The sequence below is a fragment of the Daphnia pulex genome, chromosome 12 (assembly GCF_021134715.1).
Source record: "Daphnia pulex isolate KAP4 chromosome 12, ASM2113471v1".
Classification (NCBI taxonomy): Eukaryota; Metazoa; Arthropoda; class Branchiopoda; order Diplostraca; family Daphniidae; genus Daphnia; species Daphnia pulex.
In genome coordinates, this window is record NC_060028.1 from 9065628 (window position 1) to 9084570 (window position 18943).

The 18943-nt window shown below is 47.1% G+C and overlaps 1 protein-coding gene across 10 annotated transcripts in view; it reads right to left on the reverse strand.

Annotated features, from left to right (window-relative positions):
* The window catches only part of LOC124209578 (protein lin-2-like), a 30666-nt gene that overhangs the window by 2016 nt on the left and 9707 nt on the right, over positions 1-18943 (reverse strand). For 3 of the 10 annotated variants that reach the window (XM_046607620.1, XM_046607619.1, XM_046607621.1), the window contains 15 exons: positions 18785-18920; positions 13774-13883; positions 13520-13577; positions 12352-12488; positions 9968-10683; positions 4139-4296; positions 3645-4042; positions 3367-3495; positions 2662-2962; positions 2370-2593; positions 1526-1831; positions 966-1423; positions 713-855; positions 470-631; positions 45-358 (listed from right to left, as the gene is read on the reverse strand). In XM_046607620.1, the coding sequence (XP_046463576.1) occupies positions 45-358; positions 470-631; positions 713-855; positions 966-1423; positions 1526-1831; positions 2370-2593; positions 2662-2962; positions 3367-3495; positions 3645-4042; positions 4139-4296; positions 9968-10683; positions 12352-12488; positions 13520-13577; positions 13774-13883; positions 18785-18920 (3750 nt within the window). Of the gene's footprint in view, positions 1-44; positions 359-469; positions 632-712; positions 859-965; positions 1424-1525; positions 1832-2369; positions 2594-2661; positions 2963-3366; positions 3496-3644; positions 4043-4138; positions 4297-9967; positions 10684-12351; positions 12489-12567; positions 13025-13519; positions 13578-13773; positions 13884-16109; positions 16973-18784; positions 18921-18943 lie in introns of those variants that run through there. The other 7 variants (XM_046607618.1, XM_046607616.1, XM_046607617.1 and 4 more) reach the window with 5 other exon arrangements.

An 18943-nucleotide genomic window follows, 5' to 3' on the forward strand; every position in this document is an offset into this window, starting at 1 on the left:
GGTAAAAAAGAAAAAAGTTGGCAAAAGACAAACAAAATTTATACCTTGACAGTTTCACCCTTGTCCCTTTTCTTGGCTCTCAATTTCTCGAGCGAAGGTGGCGCCACGAAAACGACAAAAGGCATCAGGTTGGATTCTTTGAGGATCTTGAGGGATTGCGGGTGCAAATTGAGGACGCAAAACTTGCCGGCCGAAACGACCGTCCGGATGGCGTCGAGCGTCGTTCCGTAGTACGACTTTTCATACTCTCCGTGCTCGACAAACCTCCGGTTGACAATGTCCGCCTCAAACTGCGTCCGCGAGATAAAGTGGTAGTCTTGACCGTTGATCTCGGAATCCTTTTTCGTCCGGCTAGTGTCTAAACGGCGAGAGAATGTTTAAGTGGGAGTGCAAAGTTTGAAGTTGAACGCTGGCAACAAAGTTGGATATTCTACCCCCCGCAGCTCATGAAACTTGAGCGACAACTTACGAGGAACGGCAGGAGCAAAGCGTTCAGAATCCTGCATCAGCATTTCTCTCAACTCCTTGCGGCCAATATTGGGTGGACCGATAAGTACAATGGGCCGTTTGTGATTGGCACGGGGGTAGTAGAGTCCCACTTCTTCATAAGTCAGGATTTCTTCACTGTCTTCTGCAATCAGACCAAAAAGAGAAAACGTCAAAACGGTCGGGCTCGCAGGATGAAAAGAGCCAAAATTAATGATGTGTATACCTTTGCCATAATTGGATCTGAAACTAGTTCGCTTCTTCTTCTTGTGTTGCTTTTTGGCACAGAGCAAAGTGCCGGCCTTGGAGCGCGACGTGATCTCATTTTCGGTCGTGTCAATGACCATGGCCTGTTTCACCGCCTCTCGCCTACTTTGATCAAAGACCATTAGTTCATCGACACACAAAAGGATTGCAAATGAAGCTGCAATCAATGCAAAAGATTTAAAAAAAAAGAAAAAAAGGAATATTCATCTCACTGTTGCTGGAAGGATCGACTGGGAATGAGTCCGGCCAGCGTCTGGTCCTCCTCGCCCTCGCGGAATGCCTGCCACCAATTGGCGTCCTCCTGCGAAATGACGTGGAGGATGTCGCCCTTCATGAAACTGATGCCGAGCTCCTTGCAGGGGATGTAGAGGTCATCCTCGGGATCGTAGTCGAAATGGGCCTTGAGATGCACCACGGGATTGGGCGGCAGGACGCCAGGCGGCGATTTGGCGATCGAGCCACTTCCGACCGGAACGATGAGGAAAGTGATGGTGCCCGTCATCGAAGCCACCAGGTCGCAGACGTCATTGATCGACTTGCCGCGCACTTCCACTCCGTTCACCTCAACAATCTCGTCGCCTTCGTGGAGCAAACCAGAGCGCTCGGCAACGCCGCCGCGGACAATGCGACCCACCACCACCGCCTCGCCATCATTCCGCACAGTGGCGCCCTTTTAAAAATAAAAAAATATTAATTCAAACTCATCAACTTTTCTGCTTTTATCTTCCGGGTAGCGGGGGAAATGTCATTAAAATAGAAAAAAGAAACTTACAAGAGGTTCGTTGGATTTCTCGAGGGAAATGACTTTGAATGTTCTGTCTTGATGATGCTGCGAAGATCCTCCAGCCGAGTGGGCGGGTGAGTGTCCCGCTAAGTGCGAGGAGATGAAAGCCGATTCGGGCATGGCGTCCGTGTCTTCGCCACTGAGGTTGGCGTCGCTCAACGGGGCGGAACTGATGGCGCTGACTTCAGCAATCCGATCGTGGGCGTAGAGCAGCCCTTCCATTTCGTAGCGACCCAGCAGCGACACTAGCTCCACCGCCTCCGGCCGACCGCACTGCTGCAGACTGGTCAGACACTGAACAGCAATGCAAATGGAGAGAGAATGGGAAAATGAATCAAACACCCACCCAGAGTCGAGCAACAGAAATGTTAATTTGACTGAAACTGTGAACTCTGTTTGGGGCGGGCTGAAATTCAGGTTTCACGGGTAGCACGCACCGCGATTGCGGCAGACCCATTAGATTATCGATAGGCCTTAGATATTCCCGTCTTTTCACGGGTGTAAATCGACCAATCACGCCGGTTGGCCGGTTGGCTCCCGAGTGAAAATTGCCGCAGAAGAAAAAGTACAGCGCGGGGGAAATGTGTGCCATAGGGTAAAAACGTTTCCAGCCAACATCAACAAAAAGGCATTGGAAAGTTCAGCGGATCCCATTGGCTGCACGACTTTTCTCTTTTAGTGTGTGTGGGGTGGGTGGGTGGTTTTTTTGGCCGGAAGGCAATGGATTGATGAGAGAAGGGGGGAGAGAGAGAGAGCTACTTTCACGTCGATTCCCGCGTGACTGGCCATGAAGAAGAAGAAGAAGAACTTGGGTTGTAAACAGTCAACATACCTCGGTGACGAGTTGCTGGACGTTTTGGTGAGACGACAAGGTGGGCTGGCCACAACACCAGACTTCCTGCACTTTAGAGTGGATCGTCAGAGCCGAACGGAAGGCCGGCGAGAGCAAAAGACTCTGAACGGCCGCTAAGTCCGCCTCCACACCCTGTCCAGCATGTCCATTCTTCTTCAATTGCTGCTGGACTCTTTGCAGGGCGGCAGTCACGTCTTGCAAACCTACACAATCGACCCAAGCAATTAAAAAAAAAACGATTCGTCAATTTAGAAAAATCAATTCAATTTACCGATAATCTTCTGCATGCCACTGTTGAGCAGGTAATTGTTTTGCGCCAGGGCGGCCCAAGCGAGGCCGGCGTTGGCGAAACCGGGGTCGTCGGCAGCGTCGTCGTCGTCGTCTTCGTCGTGCCCAGTGTAAGCAATGTTAACCACGCCGCTAGCTCCTGCTGCCGCGGCTCCTGCCGGATGAGACTTGGTCGTGCTCTCTTCCAGGGCTTGGAGCTTGCGCGATCCGCGCAGCGATGAGCGCAGGAACTCCTCCTCGCGAGCACTGCGCTCTTCCCGCTCGCGTTTTCTCCTTTCCTCTTCCTGGAAATTCCCAGGGAAAAATAAATAAAATAAAATAAAAGTTGGCTTTACGACCACGGCCGGCAGTAAAAACACAAACACGGGCAGCGTACAGACAATGGCGAATTTGCATGTCAAGTAGCGAGAGACGTAAACGAATCATTGTCTTTTTTCTCTCTCTGCTAAAAGGCCAAAAAGGGGCCAAAGCCAGACTACCCGCAAACTCCCCACAGAGTTGTGTCAGTGTGGCTGACAGTGAGTAACGTCCGCGTCAAAGTTGACTGTGTGCGAAGTCTAAAACAACTACTACTACTACAACTATTTCTAGTTAGTTCAACTTCTACTAGCTGGGAACTGTTGCTACTACTGCTGCTACTGCTCCAGTGCACAAATTCCATCCTTTTTTTTTGTTGTTGAAATTTTACCTGGTACTTTCGTATTCTTTCCTTCTGATCGGCACTGAGCACATCCACTTCAACGCCCACGGATTTGGCCGGAATTGTTGTCTGCTGTTGATCCGGTTCGGTAGGACCTCCTTGGAGTCGTGTCGAATTCTACAGAAATTCGGTGCGAAACGGAAGGGAATCGTTGAATATCAAAATAGAGTGCGATTGAAGTCGTTGTGTGCGTTCGAGTTGTTAGAACGGGAGAGGAGAGAAAACTACAAATGGAATAGAAAAACGGAATGCAATAACACACAGACCTGGGCAGAGGCAGGGAGAGCAGAAGGAGCAGCAGAGTGATTGATGACAAATGTCCGCCCGTCTTCCTCCGTTCGCAAATGATCTCGCGATGGAGGAGCCGGTTTCATCATTCCGTTGGAAGCCACTTGATTGGCCTGGGCGGTCACCACCTTTTTCCGCAGCCCGGGTGAATTGTTGTTGACGGGCACCGAAGTTGTGTTGTTGGCCACCACGGCCGTCGGCTTGGGCGGAGGATAACGAGGCGGCGTCTTGGTGCGGCCGACAAACGTGTCGGGCACGTCGACAGCCATTTCCCTGTGCGGCCCAGTGTCGTGCGTCGTCCAGTCGCTGCCTCCTTCGCTACTGTGACTGGTGCTGCCACCGCCCACACTCCGTCCGCTCGTTCCTCGGCTGCTGCCTACGCAAACGCAAACACAAAAAGGAAAGTCAAACGTTAAACCAATTGGGAGAAGAAAGAAGAGAATGTGCAAATGTAATTTGCTTTCAACTGTACCTGCGCCGGTGCTACTACGCATGGATGGATTGCCATTCATGGCGCCCATGGCGGACGACGTTGTCGAACTTGGTTGATCTAACGGCTCACTGCTGCCCCATTGGCTGCCGCCTGGCTTGACGCTCTCCCGACTACCAAACGGCTTGCCCGATTTCAACCTGACGAAAGAAAAAGAAAAAAAGAACAAAATTGATTAGCCGTGACCAGCCAGCGAAGTTGATCAAGTGAAGGTGACGACAGCAACAACAACAGAGCGGCAGAGACAACAACAACAACAACGACAACATGTTTGGTAATCGCAGCACATCAAAGAAAACTTTCAACAGAGACATCGCGGCTAATACGCCTGAAAAAAGATCCCGGGGTTGTTTAGACTAAACCTTTCAAAAATCAACTAACAACACACACACAATTTCCGAGAAGAAGAAGCCACGCAAAAAACCGACAGGAGAGGGGGGGGGAGCCTGACGTCACGTGTTTACCAACCGTCCGTCTGTCAGACGTACACGAGCGAAGAAGAAGAAAAAATAAAATCAATTCCCCAACCGTGACCTTAATGAAGAAAAGGAGATGAGATTATACGAAGATACCCCATAACACAGACCCACCCACCCAGTGGAATTTCGGTTTTTCTTCTTTTTTTTTTCTCAGCAAATAACCAACCAATAGATAAAAATACTCTCGAGAGATGGACGCCAGAATCGAATGACATTGATATGAGCCAAAGCCACAGAGCCGTAGTAAGTATAGACATAGGGAATATAAACAGTAAACTTTTAACGATATAAAGTTATGCGCGCTGTTTGGACAACAGTACAACACACACACACACGATCACGTTCCAAATGGCTGGGCACGTCCACCAGGGAACTCACGGACTCCTAAAATTACACAAAGGGGAGATGGAGGGGGGTGCGTGGAGAGGAATCCGAACTCATCTTGTTTTCCGGAACACGTACGTAATACACAGCAAAATAAAAATAATAATAACAAGAACTATCCCCCTCCTGTTTCGAAACACGAAGAGGGGAGCAGCTAGAGGACATCCAGTGAATGGGAGAGATATTCGATTTGGTGGATAATGCGGATGGCCCCGGATGTTGAAGAGTCAACCAAGCGGATAGATTCTAATAACAATAAAATTTAATATCCGCCAAGAGATTTTTTTTTTTTTCAATGTGGCAATAGAAAACGTTCATTCCTTTTCGGCTCTCCAATGGAATTGGTTAATAATACAAACAAGGAAACTACAACAACAGCACAAAACACACGTACGTATGGAAAAAAAAACAGTCAAGCCTTCGCTCAAGTTTTTAATAATAAAAAAGCGGCCCAAGTGTGTGTGTCTGCGCAAATACAGAGACTTGATTGAATGTGTACCCAACGTGGACAAACGAAATAAGCACAATTTTCTCGCTCGGCAGCACAACAGGGACGTATTTTTTTGTTCAGCGAATTTCAGCGTTTCTTTCAATCAACACAAATCTGAATGAGAGAAACTACATCTTCTCGTCAAACAAAATTTTTGCCTTTGTGGTTGTTGTTGTTACCGTTTTGTCATTCGACGGACGGCTGATTCCGCCATTTCTCTCTCACAATTCGATTTCTTTCGTCAAGAAATTTCCGTCATTGAATCACAAATCCTTCCGGGCGGAGTTCAAACTTTTAAGTTAACTGGAAACAAGTTGACATTAATTGTGATGAAATAATAAAATTGCTGAAGACATAAAACGAGAGATTCTGTGGCCATGACAAAGGGAGGAAATTTAAAACGGGCAACACAAACAAGAAAGAAAGAAACAAACATAAATTTGCTGCTGCGTGAGTTGTTTCTTTCGTAAATATCGTGTCAAGGATTCACGGCGAGGAGAGGGGGCAGGAAAAAAAAATATATTTTCTTTCAAGGACAAACTTTCCCTAGCCAACAGCCGCGCCACCGCCTCTCGTTTCTGCTTAGTGGCATAAACGTTCGTGCGGCTATCGAACCATCGAAAGCAATGAAACGTCAACGAGATGGAAGGGCAAACGAAACAAAATAACAACAACCCATCCAAGGGTATAGACGATATACCAGAGTATGTGGTGGTTGTCTTCGCGAATGAACCCCAAAACAACTATTTTTGAAAGGGACGAACTGTGCTGTGTTGTTGCACCGAAAAAATCTCTACACAACAACAGATGGAATCTTCTTCCAAAACGGGCCTGTCTAGTCGGATTGCCTCGTAAATTAGAAGAAAAAAAAACAAGAAAATGATTTTTTTTGGTTACGTCTCGTGAAGATCTTATTAAAATAAAAAATGCTGATTCTTGTTTTTTCTTCTTCTTCTCCTTCCTTATAATGTGCACTTAACATTTTACGTTCTTTTTTTGGGGGGAATTTTTATCTCTTTTGATTTTTCCGACTTTCCGTTCCGGTCCAACCGGAATGTGAACAAAATGCAAACTTGGAACGGCGCTCGAACCGAACCAAACCAAACCGGACGTTAATTGAAGTTTTTTTTACTTTTTTCCCTCTTCGACCGACATTCCTTTTTCTTTTGTTTTTGTGTTTCTAGTCTTTTCTCTTTATCTGGAAATTATCACGAAAGTTGTTCTACAACTGGAAATTACTCGGCAAAATCCCAAATGAACTTTTCCATCTCATTTGTGTCAACACGAATCTATTTCGCCCAACCGAATCTTGACGTCATCCTAACAAAGGAAATCAAAAAAGAGGTAAAAATTACAATTTCAAATTTACTCGTTATTGAAGTGTTGGTCATTCTAGGGGGATTCCACACAGATAAAAACAAAATACAACTGATTGACTGATAACCAAAAATTCAACTGATAATAAACCTCTGCCGACATTTAGACGTTCCCGATTCCCGGTCAGAGTTGACATGGTTCTGTTTCGTTCGTGAGCAAATTGGATATTGAACACTCCCCCGGCAGAAATGACACGCATTCGGAGCTTTAGCATCGATTCACTTTAAGCACACGGTTGTTTTCTGCCAAATGAAATAATACACCTGAAATAAGACCACCACCACAAAACGATGATGATGGGGGCTCAAACTCTCAAAGCAAAGTAGCAAAGAGCCGAAGGGGCCGCACCTGTTTTGGGTTGGCTAATTTTTTTTCAGGGGGGAGGGATGGCTTGGTGTTTGTGTGAGAGAGAAAATAAAACTTTCTTTCAAAATCGAATTGGGAATTTTAGTGCAGACAATTGGGTAAGCTATTTGTAACGGAAATGCCGACTCACTTTGAAAATATTTTCGAAGACGACTCACACGAGGAGTTCTCCCGTGACACTGTTCGAGCCAGCACTAATTTCTCGATATTTCGATGGCTATGACGTCCAAACTAAACCCCTTTTTCTTTTTTTTTCGAAAGGGGCCACCCAAAACTGGAAAAAAATCAAGTCGAAAATATGCAAATTTCCTTAAAATGTGGAATAAAAGAAAACACACACGCACAAAAAAAAACAGCGTTGGAAGCCAAAACACTAGACACAACAATGGCCGCCAAGGCAAACAAGAGTCGGGTTTTTTCTCTCTCTCTTTCTTAGAGTTGTTTTTTACGGTGTAGAGCCGTTCGGGAATGTCTAAACTTCTTGTGTAATGGGAGAAAAAAAAAAGTCCACCACACCTTTCGAAACAACGGAGGGAAAAAAGAAAATGTCTTCACTCACTTTTGGAAATCCAGAATCAAATAGTTTCGTTGTGTGAAACACACCACACCTCGAGTCGGAATGAGAGGCAGACACAAACACACACGCACTACACACACACAAAGATCAGGTGGAGGACACACACCTGGTGGTGGATGGAACGCTGAGGGGCCCAGGAAGAAGAAGAAGAGACGCGAAGAAGAACCCAACCACCACACGGCTTACAGTGAAGCTGCCAAATATTTCACTGGATACATTTTCTCGTTTGCCTTTTGGTTTTTTTCTTTTTTGGGAAAATGGAGAAGAAGAAAAAACCTCCCCCCCTTCCCCCTTGGCTTCGTCGTAAGTCCAGACGCGCGCAACGAATAGAGGTGGAAATCGGGCTAAACCTTGATGAAACCACCGGCAAAGAAGAGGGAAAAGAATGCCAACCGCACACAGACCGTCCACAAACACAAGGTGATTTCTTACCAACCCAACTTTAATACCTGCCGGCAGGTTGGGAGGGGGGGGGGGAGAAAAGGTAAAAAAAAAAAAAAGAACAGGTAAAGCCCAACACCATCTGGCGGTCAATTTAACAAACTTAACTGCTTAAAATTTTGAAATGAGTACCGCGAATTAACCTAAATACAATAATACGCCATTACGAGTTGATTGCTAATGCCAGTTAATAACTACCGGCAATAATCATTTGCTTCCTCCATTAGTTTCCTAAGCGTTTCCCACCGAGGAAAGAAAAGAACAGCCATTTAGAAATCGGGGGCAAATGCTTTTGAGGTCCCAAGTAACACGATCCTCTGCTGGCTGGCCACCCTTCTGCCATATTTTTCTTCCGAGAGATCTCTCTATTACTTAAGTGCGCAGAGTAGACACGAGGGACACCAATCTGCTGACAAACTGTATAACGGCGTGTTAAACGACAGGGGAAACCCATTTCCACTCTCTTTGGTTGTTGTTTTGTGTGCTTCCTGGGCAAAAACAAAAAGCAAGTCTGAGAAACATGTCGCTGGAAAAATGTTTTTGTGGTCCCCCCTGCGTCTTTCACCTTGGAAGGATATGGGAGGCAAGAAACTGGAGGCTGCTGCTGCTGGCTCCATTCCATTGCCACTCAGACATTTTTCGGTGGAGGGGACAAGAAATAGTTATAAACGACAAAGACTGGGCAGGCCAGACATCCACGACTTTCCTCTCTCTTATATCCATCCCCCAATAACAAGGCACACACACACAAATAGGCGGCAGCAAAAAAGGGCAAGAAGATGGCGTCGAGTGCTGGACCGGGGCCAACATTTCACGCAGGCACAAAAAGAGGGAACCTATTACAGCAGAGTTAAGATGGGGGGGATATAGTCACAAGTGAGTCACGAATAGGTCACGACCGTTACGTCGTGAGATCGTGAGGAGCTTCAAATCTCATCGCTGTTGTATATGGCCTTGGTTGTTATGGATAGAGAGACTCCCTCGCCTACAAGCTGAAACCATCGTGTAAAAATCCGTGACGACATTCATTATCACACACAAGAGCACCGCGGTACAGTGCACAAAAAACATCTCTCCGGCTCTGGATATGGGATCATCATCACGTTATTTCCGGTGTAGAGAAGAAAGAAAAAGTTTTAGTCTTTTTCTTTACTCCGGATGAGACTCTGTCGGCTTCGTGGCGGTGTAGAGGTGGTTGAATCAAATAAGAAAAAGTTTCCTTTTATTCCTAGTTTTTGTACGACTCTTGGCATGCTTGCATGGCTTCTTCTACTTAATACACTTGACGTTACGTCTTCGTATTGAATACCGTCCGAGATTCTTTTTTTCCGTTTTCTTTTTAAAATTATGAATTGTTGTTTGCCTCTTGTGCCAGAGTGTTTTGACTTGATTTTTCATTCCGCCCGGCTCTTTTTTCTTTCGACCGGGGAACTTTGTGTGTGGTATCGCAGGATTTGTCAAAGACCCCGAGATATTGGATCACGGGCTCTTTTCAAAAAATAATAACATTCCCAATAAAAGCCAAAAAGCGAGGGGGGGGGGAACATAAAAGAGATTCAAATGGGATGGACCCCATCCTTTTTGTTTTCCTTTCCAGCCCCTTGTTGTTGTTGTTTTTGCGACGCTCGATGGATTTTCATTTGATCCAAGGGAGGGAGTAAAAAAAATAAAAATTGAATAGACGAGGGATGACTTACGTGGAATCTTCTTGGGCGCTGGTATGTTCGACTTGAACGGCAGTCACGTGAAGCCTTTCACGGCTGCCGGGTCCGGATTTCATGTTGGCCGCCGAATGAGGAGACGAAACGGCCAATCGTGTAGCCACCAGCATTTCGCTCTGGTCACCATCTCCTTCTCGTCCCGGTTGTTCCTTTACGTCTCCTCCATCATCATCGTCGTCGTCGTCATCTCGCTCGTCATCGGCCGTCGCTTCCGGCTGGCGGATCGGGTTGCCCCGCCGCGGTGGAGCTCCACCACCACTCGACGACGACGACTCTGGCGTCAAGACGATGGCGTCCACCCTGACCTGAGTCACATGATCGCCGTTGATGTGGACGCTGCTCGTCTTGTCGACGGCCTCGGGACTAGCGGCAGCAGCGGCTCCACCAGGAGCGATCCATCCGCTGGGCGAGCCGAAAGGCGAAATGACTGAAACGGCAGCCGCCGAAGGTGACAGAGCGCCAGCAAAGGCCGGTGGTGGCGACGTCACCGAAAGACGGACGCCGTCCCTTTTGGCGGTGGGCGTCTGCGGCTGTGCCGGCGGTGGCGTCCGGCTGCTACTCCGATGTCCTTGGCTGATGACCTCGTCATCCTCATCGTCGTCATCGTCGCCGCCATCCGTCTTCTTGCCGGCCACTAGGAGCGATGCCCGGTTAGTCTGCGAGGGAGTCGCCGATCCGCCATCGTGACTCAACTGTCACGAAAAAGAAAAAAAGACTATAAGACACGCACTTTCATTCATCCGCCATCCATCACAGAGTAAAAAAGAAAAAAAGAAAAACACCCCCGAAAATCGTCGTCATCTCCCAGAAATGCTGGAACCCAAAAACAATGAATAGAAAAATGGCATCCGGCCTTTAGAGGGTAGCCGCTACCGCCGCCGCCGCCCGCCACACTCGCAATAATTGACTAACATGCGGACGTAGAAAAGCGTGTCGTTCACATTTCTTACGGTAGGAGGGGGGTGGGGACTTGGCAGATGTGTGACTGAAACAGATGGCATGTAAGACACGCGGCGGGAGAATAAGAAAAAATGATGGAAAAACAAAAACGAATATTGGACATTATTCCGGTTGAGATGAGCGTTTGGGCCTGCCACTACTTGGGACTAGAGTCAAACGGGGTGGAAGGTGGTGGTGGTGGGGAGGTTGAATTTTGGCGTTCCGGGCCCAGTTCCAGATCACGTGACGGCAACAGCAGCAGCCGCAATAGTATAGCGCTGCTGCTCTATATAACGCGGAGGTGCCCCATAACAATAAATACTCTAACTCTTTTCTTCTTCTTCTTCTAGCACGAAAAGCTGAAGCGAATAAAGGTATACATTTGAAAAGAATTAAGACGGCCGGCCCGTATCGGAGTAAAATTCTTTTCTTTTAAAAAGAAAAGAGACGACAGCTAAAGAGAGAAAGAAAAAATGAAGTAGTCCAGTTTGATTTCTTGTTTCTTTCCGACTTCTCTAGGGAAGGCAACAGCAGCAAACAACACAACGAGTGTGCTGCGTGTATACAAAAGTCTGGAAATAACTCGTCCATAGTTCTCTCTCTTCTCTTCTCTTCTTGCTCTTGTGCTGCTCTCCACATTGGCCAAAGTCTATATTCTCTGCTCTCGACTCTTGGACTCGGCAGAGAGAAAAAGAGGCTCGACACGGACTGGACAAGTCGATCTCTCGTTGGCCCACTTCTTCTTCTTCTTCTTCTTCTTCTTGACGACGACTCTTTAGACGGAACTGTGCACGCTTACATGAATTATTGATTGGCAGACAGGAAAAAGAAAAATTCCCTCCTTTTTTCTTCTTCTTCTGAGACGACGATCGATAGCGTCTTCCCCCCTCCCTTTCGCTTCACTAGTCGTGAGAAAACGGAGAGAGGAAACCTTCTGGAGCCTGGGCAGAAAATTGGGGAAATGGGGAAAAATGGTGATTGGGATCTTGTACATTCGAAGCCTCTCCTCTTCACTTGCTCCGCCGACGGGTGCGCGCACACACACACACACACAACAAGACCCAAATCATCGAAATGCAATAAAGAAAAAAGATGAAGTAAATACTAAATAGTAAATAGTACTCCGTATCCTCCCTCCTCTGATGTCTGCCACAGCTACAAAGTTATCCGAGTAAAAAAGGAAAAAGGCCCCGAACTGAAAATTCACTTCCTGCACAGAGAAGAGAATGCTCCGTGTGATTTCGTTTGACATGGTTCGATTTGATTAGATACCCCAGATCTTCCCTTTTTGTACGACAACTGGATCAAGGGGAAAAAACGAGAGAGACGGAAACACCAAAATGGGGAGATCCTGGTAAAGTTGTCGAAAACCAAACGGAATCTAAAAGAAATAAAGTTGCCTGTTATCCAGCCCCAGTTACCTGTTGAGAAAGTTTGGTCATGTCGACCGGTTTGATCTTCTTCAACGCCGAAAGCCGCTCCAGTCGCTCACGAGCTTGTTTCTCCACGGCGATGACAAAGGCATCCTGCACGTTACTATTGGCCGCCAAATCTTGAGCTGGAAAACGACAGATCAAAAATTCAAATCAATTAGAAATTTAAAAAAAAAAATTAAATTTGGACGAGAAAAATTGTACAAGAATCGACAGAGAAGGTGACGGAATTGGACGATGATGAATAACACGAGAGGGGTGGCGGAGGGATCAGTAAACCCCGTCGTCTAATCGGCGGAGTGTCAACATCTCCGATGCCTCGATTGCGCCAGTAGCCGGGCGTGTCGGGCTGGTCGTCGTTAGCCGCGTGTTCCAAAATCTTTTCCAACGAGTCGTCCGACACTGACGACGACGAAGCCGGAACGTCCCGCTCTTCGATCGACGACAATCGATGGCGAGGAGAAGCAGGTAGTGGTGGTGGTGGGCATCCATCGGCCAACGGCGAATCGGCCGGACGGCGGCGGCACCCCTTGGACGATCCACTTTTACTAAAACATCCAGCGCCGCTGTTTCGCCGGCTTCCCTTATTCCTTGATCCTGCGGGCTTCCGGCCAGCGCAGGATAAGCACAATCTGAGCGAATCCATGCCCAAGCACCGACTGAACTTGCAAGACACAACAACTTTTTACTACGTCTTCCTCCTCCTGGATCCCACCACCACCCCGACTCCCTTTTTCTTCACGGATCAGTCCAGCAGGAGCTTTTTCACTCTCTCGCACGCGTGTCTAAATTAAGACGCTTACAGACATTCGCCCTTACACTAACCCCCCCCCCCCCCCCAGCCCCTTTCCACCTCTTCCGCAAGCGCTTCTTTGGCTCCACATTCAACCGAAATAGAAGTGGCTAGAAATTCCGGCCACCAGGTGGCGCCCAAAAATTCCGATCCAAACACAACGCAAGAAACTTTTAAAATACAAAAATAATTTTTCAAAAAGAGAATGAGCGCAAAAATGTTTTTTTTTCGTTTGTTTCTTCCTGGAAAGGAAAAATGGGAAAAGTGAACTTCCGTCAGACGGGCGGCGCGGACAAGGATCTGTTTTGGGGGAGTACCTGCATATTTGAAATTCCGACCGTGTAACAAAAAGGAGAAACTCACCTAATTTGTTGCCGCTCTTCCGCTTGACTCTCAGGCAGATTGTCCTCGACCGGATGCACTGTGTGTCATGAATTAGAAAAAATTTATTAATACCAACAACTCGAGAAAAGGAAAGTCGCTTTTGGTTTTTCAAACACTATCGCGACCTTCCAGTCCATAGTTTGGCCAATTCCGGCGAATTGGCCGGAAGGCAACAAAAAAAAACAAGAAAAGAAGAAAATGGATCAAATTGGAAAGGGTTTGGAAAAAAGAACCTGGTGGATGTGCGAGATGACTTCAGTGTGAGTTGCGCCATCCAGCGACTTGCCATTGACCTCGAGGATCTCGTCGCCAATCTCCAGATCCGCCTTGTCTGCCGGGGATCCTATACAAACACAAAAGAGGAGCCAAGTTAGCAAACGGAACAAAAGAGAACTCCCCAGAAATAAAAAGATTTATTGACATCTTCTTCTTCTTTAGATTCTTTACGAGCTCACAGCGTTTCCCAGCCAATATCATTTGAAACGGGAAACGGGACAACGGGTGGTGAAAACAACACGGGCGAGGAGGAGGGGAAATGGATTTTTTCTTTTAGGGTCCACCGATTAACAGACACCACCCCGTTTTCGAGTATTGGTGAAAAGTCACGTAGTTTCTTGTCCGCCCGGTATATCTCTCCTCCCAGCTGCTCTCCCCCCATGTATCTCATCTCTTTCACGGACTGACAATGTTCCTCCGTTCGTGACTGGCAGAGCAATTGAACAAAAGTCATGCGGTGCAGTACGGGGAGGTGGACTGTGGGGAGGAGGAAAAGCGAACGGCCAATTCAATTGAATTCCAGTCTCCGTCAGCAGGGACCGGAGCGTCTAGGCACAGTAGTGCCGTATGTGTTGTCTGTGTATATATATAATAGTTATAGTTTATATATACTGGCGGCCGCAGATGAAAGGCTCACAAATGTTTCTTCATATATCGACCACCGGAGTAGTTTGGGGTAGGCGGCCAATGGAGGAGAGAGAGATAGAATGGCTCCACCACCACCTTGGAGGATTGTGTCCAATTAAGAAGAAGCCCCGAGTGCTACCCCCCGCTCACGTTTGCCCATCTCGTGAAATGACTGGCCGGTTGGCCGTCGTTTCTGTATTAAACCGAGCCACAATTTTCTTCTTCTTCTCCCGGCTGCTCGACTCCCACCGATGGAATAAAAACCACCAAGGTCGACGACGACGTCTTCATCGTCGGTTGTCGTCGAGAGATGATGATGGCAGGAGGGATTGGAAAGATCCCGCTGACTTTCATCCGCCTCTCTCACTTTCCTCATCTCCTCTTTTCATCCGCCCCCTCGCCAAATCTCTCTTCTTCTTCTTCTTCTCCTTCTTTCACCTCCTCCCACCCCACCCTTCCAGCCTTTGGGGTTCTCCCAATCAATACTTGGCCTCTCTCCGCTACGCAGCATCCGAGCTCCTCGCTGGCGCAGCTCCCACACACACACACACACCGCTACTGCTAAAACTTGGACGTGGTGTGTGTCTGCCAGTGTGTGTACATTATCTCTCCGTCCAAAATTGCGTTCGATCCTTTTTGGAATTGTTTCCGTTCGTCATCTTCTTTTTTTGAATGGAATCAAACCAACAAATCCTCCTCCTCCCACCCATCACCACCCTCCGTGTCCTACATCAAACGACACGTACCCTTGACCATTCAAAATGTCGACTTAAATGGGGTGGAAAAATAACATTGGGGAATCAAATCCGCCAGTGATTTTTCTTTTTTTTTTTGTGTTACTGTCTGAAGGATGATGGATGCGGGAGTGGATCGTTCACTGGCGTTCACGGACGTGATGGAAGGCAACGGGAAATTGAAAAAAAAGGGGGAGGGGGGGGGGGGACAAAACACACTTGTCAGTTTTGCGTGTAGAAATGCTTGTTGGATTGCGTGATTGTTTTTTAAACGTCAAGTTCCAGTTTCGCCAGGATGACATTTATCTTATTCCTTTTTCTTTTTTTTATTTTTACCTAGGTGTGCGTCTTTTTAAAAAAAGATTAGACACACCGGTAGATATTAAATGAATTGACTGGATCACCGCCTTGACGACAACCCCACGCCAACAATTTCCCATTTTCTCCATTTCGATCCGTTCCAAAACTTTTTCTTTTTATCCATCAAAAACTTTGCATCGAGACCCACATCCCCTCCCCCCACCTTATCATTAACCTTTATTCTTTATTTTTCGTTCGTTCCCCGTGACACGACACTCCCTTGACCCAACTCTTTTTAAAATAAAAAAATAAAAAAAGGACCAACGAAAACAAACAAGCAGGTCGAGATGTACGTTCTACAAGATAAGGTGCGGTTTTTTCGGGGGGCTGGGTGGGCGTCGATATTATATATCTACTCCCGCGTGTGTGTGTGTGTACGTGAAAAAAGGGGCGAGTCGACGATAAACAAGCGACAGAGGCCGAGATATAAGAAGCCAAGAATTAGGGGTAGGCAGCACATTGGGTATGGAAATGGAACAGAGGGAGGAAATGGGGTGAGATGAGCTTCGGTGGGTGGTGGTTAACACAGACAGACAGAGAGATCGTTCTGTTTTGATGTAACAAATACGGACCGTAGAGTTTGATCTTCTGGTCCCTGGTCTCGACCAAGATGATGACGTAACCGCCCAGATCCACCATGGCCGTCGTCTGCGTCGTTTTTTAATTCCACACACAAAAAGGTAAGAAAAAGACGACGACGACGACGGTCGTTAAAAAACAAACAAAAGGGAAGAGGAAAAAGAACTGACGCACTAATTATCCGCCGGCCACAGCCACGGCTCTTGATTGCGACGGCTGAATGGATCGTTACAAAAAGGCATTTCGCACTGGTAGAGCGAGGGGGGGGGATGCTATTTCAAGTAGTCGGCCATGTCTTGTTGTTAACACATCACAGACACTCGCAAATCCCTCGCAGCTTTGAGAGAAGAAAAGAAGAAAGTTCACAATTCCATCACTTTTAATTCTCGACTCGAACGACTTTAATCTTCACTAATTGGCGAGTCATCTTCTATTCCTTTTTTTCTTTTAGTTTAAAAAGAAAAAACAAGTGCGATTAATTTTCAAACCAAAAACGAGGAATCGATCGTGGAATCCAACCGCCGGAATGTCTACGCGTTTCACTGGATGTAACGGATGAAAAACTTGAAAACACAAAACCAGGTTCCAACTGGGCAACTTTTTTTGGGGTAAAAATAAAAAAAAAGTTTTAAAAAATAAAACTCTCTGTGGTGGTGGTGGCAGAGATGCTGATCAATATGTAGGGTCGTCGAGGAGTCGCTCCTCGTCGATCCACGTCCTGTTATCCTGCGTACGCGCCTCAGTGTGCGGCTCAAAGGCCACGGTCGCCGGAATATACGAGAAAGGAGAGGAGAGAAGACATGGATGGTGGTGGTGGTGGAAGGGTCTCCATGGCGACTACTCAGCATCTCGGGCGCTCTCTCTTCCGCGCAGGATCTTTTCTTTCTTTCTCCCCATTTTGTTTTTATTTACTCGGCTCTTCTTCTTCTTTTTCTTTTTCGACGGAGAGGTTATATCCTCCTAGCCCGCCTTATAGTCGCTTCTGATGTACTGGTACAAACAACATGCCATGAAAGAGATGGAGATAGAGCAGCAGCAGGAGCTCGGGATCACCTAGTACACACAAGAACACACATCCGGCGTGAAAATACCTACACACAAAGTCTTGGGGCGACTGGCTGGCCCTCCTCTTTAAACTCTCCCGTAGACATCCCATCGATCCGATCTCCTCTCTCGACCAACTGCCAACACGTTTACAGCACATCCCCACCCAACCCATTTGCCACCTTATCGCCCAAGTGAAGATAGCGCTAATTATCCGTCCCGTCGAGACAAAAAACAAAAAGAGTTCGGGAAACTGGCAAATTATTACTCGGAATCGACTGATGATTCGCATTTAAACAGAATTCAGAGAAATTGGGATGTAATTACGGCGATTGCATTGCCGGTGGGGTTGAGAAGGAAATCAAGTGAAATGAAATCTAATTAGCTTTTATATCCTACGTGGGAGTCGTCAGAAGTAAAGAACTTCCCCTCATGAAAAAAATAAAATGAAAAAAGGAAACAATAATATAAAAAAGGAGGATGCGGAACATTCCTCCGGCTCGTCTTTTCTTCCCGAGACCAAAAACCACAACCCTTTTCCTTCTTCTCCTCCTCCCACCCTAATTTCATTTTCCGGATGAATACCGGAACCGATCCGACCGTGTACACTGTACAGCACTAGTCAATTAACGTGTAGAGAAGCGAGAGAGAGAGAGAGACGTACAGGAGGAGAAGAGATCGATTGCAATCGACCGACTGGGCGAAACCAGAGCTGCTCTACCCGCTCTCTCCTCTCCCGATATAAACACACAACATTTCTCTTAATATCCGATCCGACCGGAGGAACAGGAGAATGAAAAAAAGGGAAAAAGAAAAAACTCGTCTCTCCCTCTCGTCCTCTTTGGCACTGCATAAAAGAAGAAAGGAGAAAAAATAAAATCAATAGACATGACGGACGGACGGATATAATATGGGCGCGGCTTCACGGAGAGAGCGGGAGTCTAAGGAAAAAAGATCTGCCTTCCCCCCCCCCCCTCCCCCAGAGTCTATTTTGTCCTTTCGTATTGTAGATCTCTTCTTTTCTTTCATTTTCTTCTGCTTCTTCCGTCTTTTCCGGCAGACACTCACGATCCACACCGTATCCATTTCCACGTGCCTTATCTCATCCATCCCGTCGGCAACTCGACCCTGTTTCCATCCTCCTCTTTTAAGGCTTGCAACAAAAACCCTTTTTTTTTTCTTGTTGTTGCTTTCCACCTGAAGATATTTTGGAAGAAAAAAGAAAAAGAAGCGTCGGGGTACAATGAACCGACGATCAACTGACATTTGAACGTCACGAGTCTAACCGTTTTCGGGTGGAAGGAGAAGAAGAAGAGAAAAAGTTGGCGAGGAATGGAGAGAAAAAGGAGGAAAGATGGCAGCTGTATATAGCAACTAATCCACTTAGTAAAGGAAGGTGGCCCCCCTCCGGCTCCATGGGGTAGGACGGGAAACGGAATCCCACAAAGGCGGGAAACGACGCTAGATGGATGGATGGATGGAGCGCCAAGGAGTGAGGGGGGAATGTAATATGCGATAATATTCTAGATCCAATTAGACTTCACACAACCAAGTTTGCTCGTACTTGGAAATGCCAGTTTGTAGCCTTCCTTCCTTCCACCCCACCCCACCCGCCAATCCTTACCTGGTGCGATTTCGTCGATGCGGGGCGGGAAACCTTCCTCCAGCCCGCCCACGACAGAGAAGCCGAAGCGACGGTCGTTGTGACCCAATGTCACTTGAACGACGTCCGGATCGTCGCCGTCGTTGCCATGGCCGTTCTGTGAAAAATAATTGATTGACA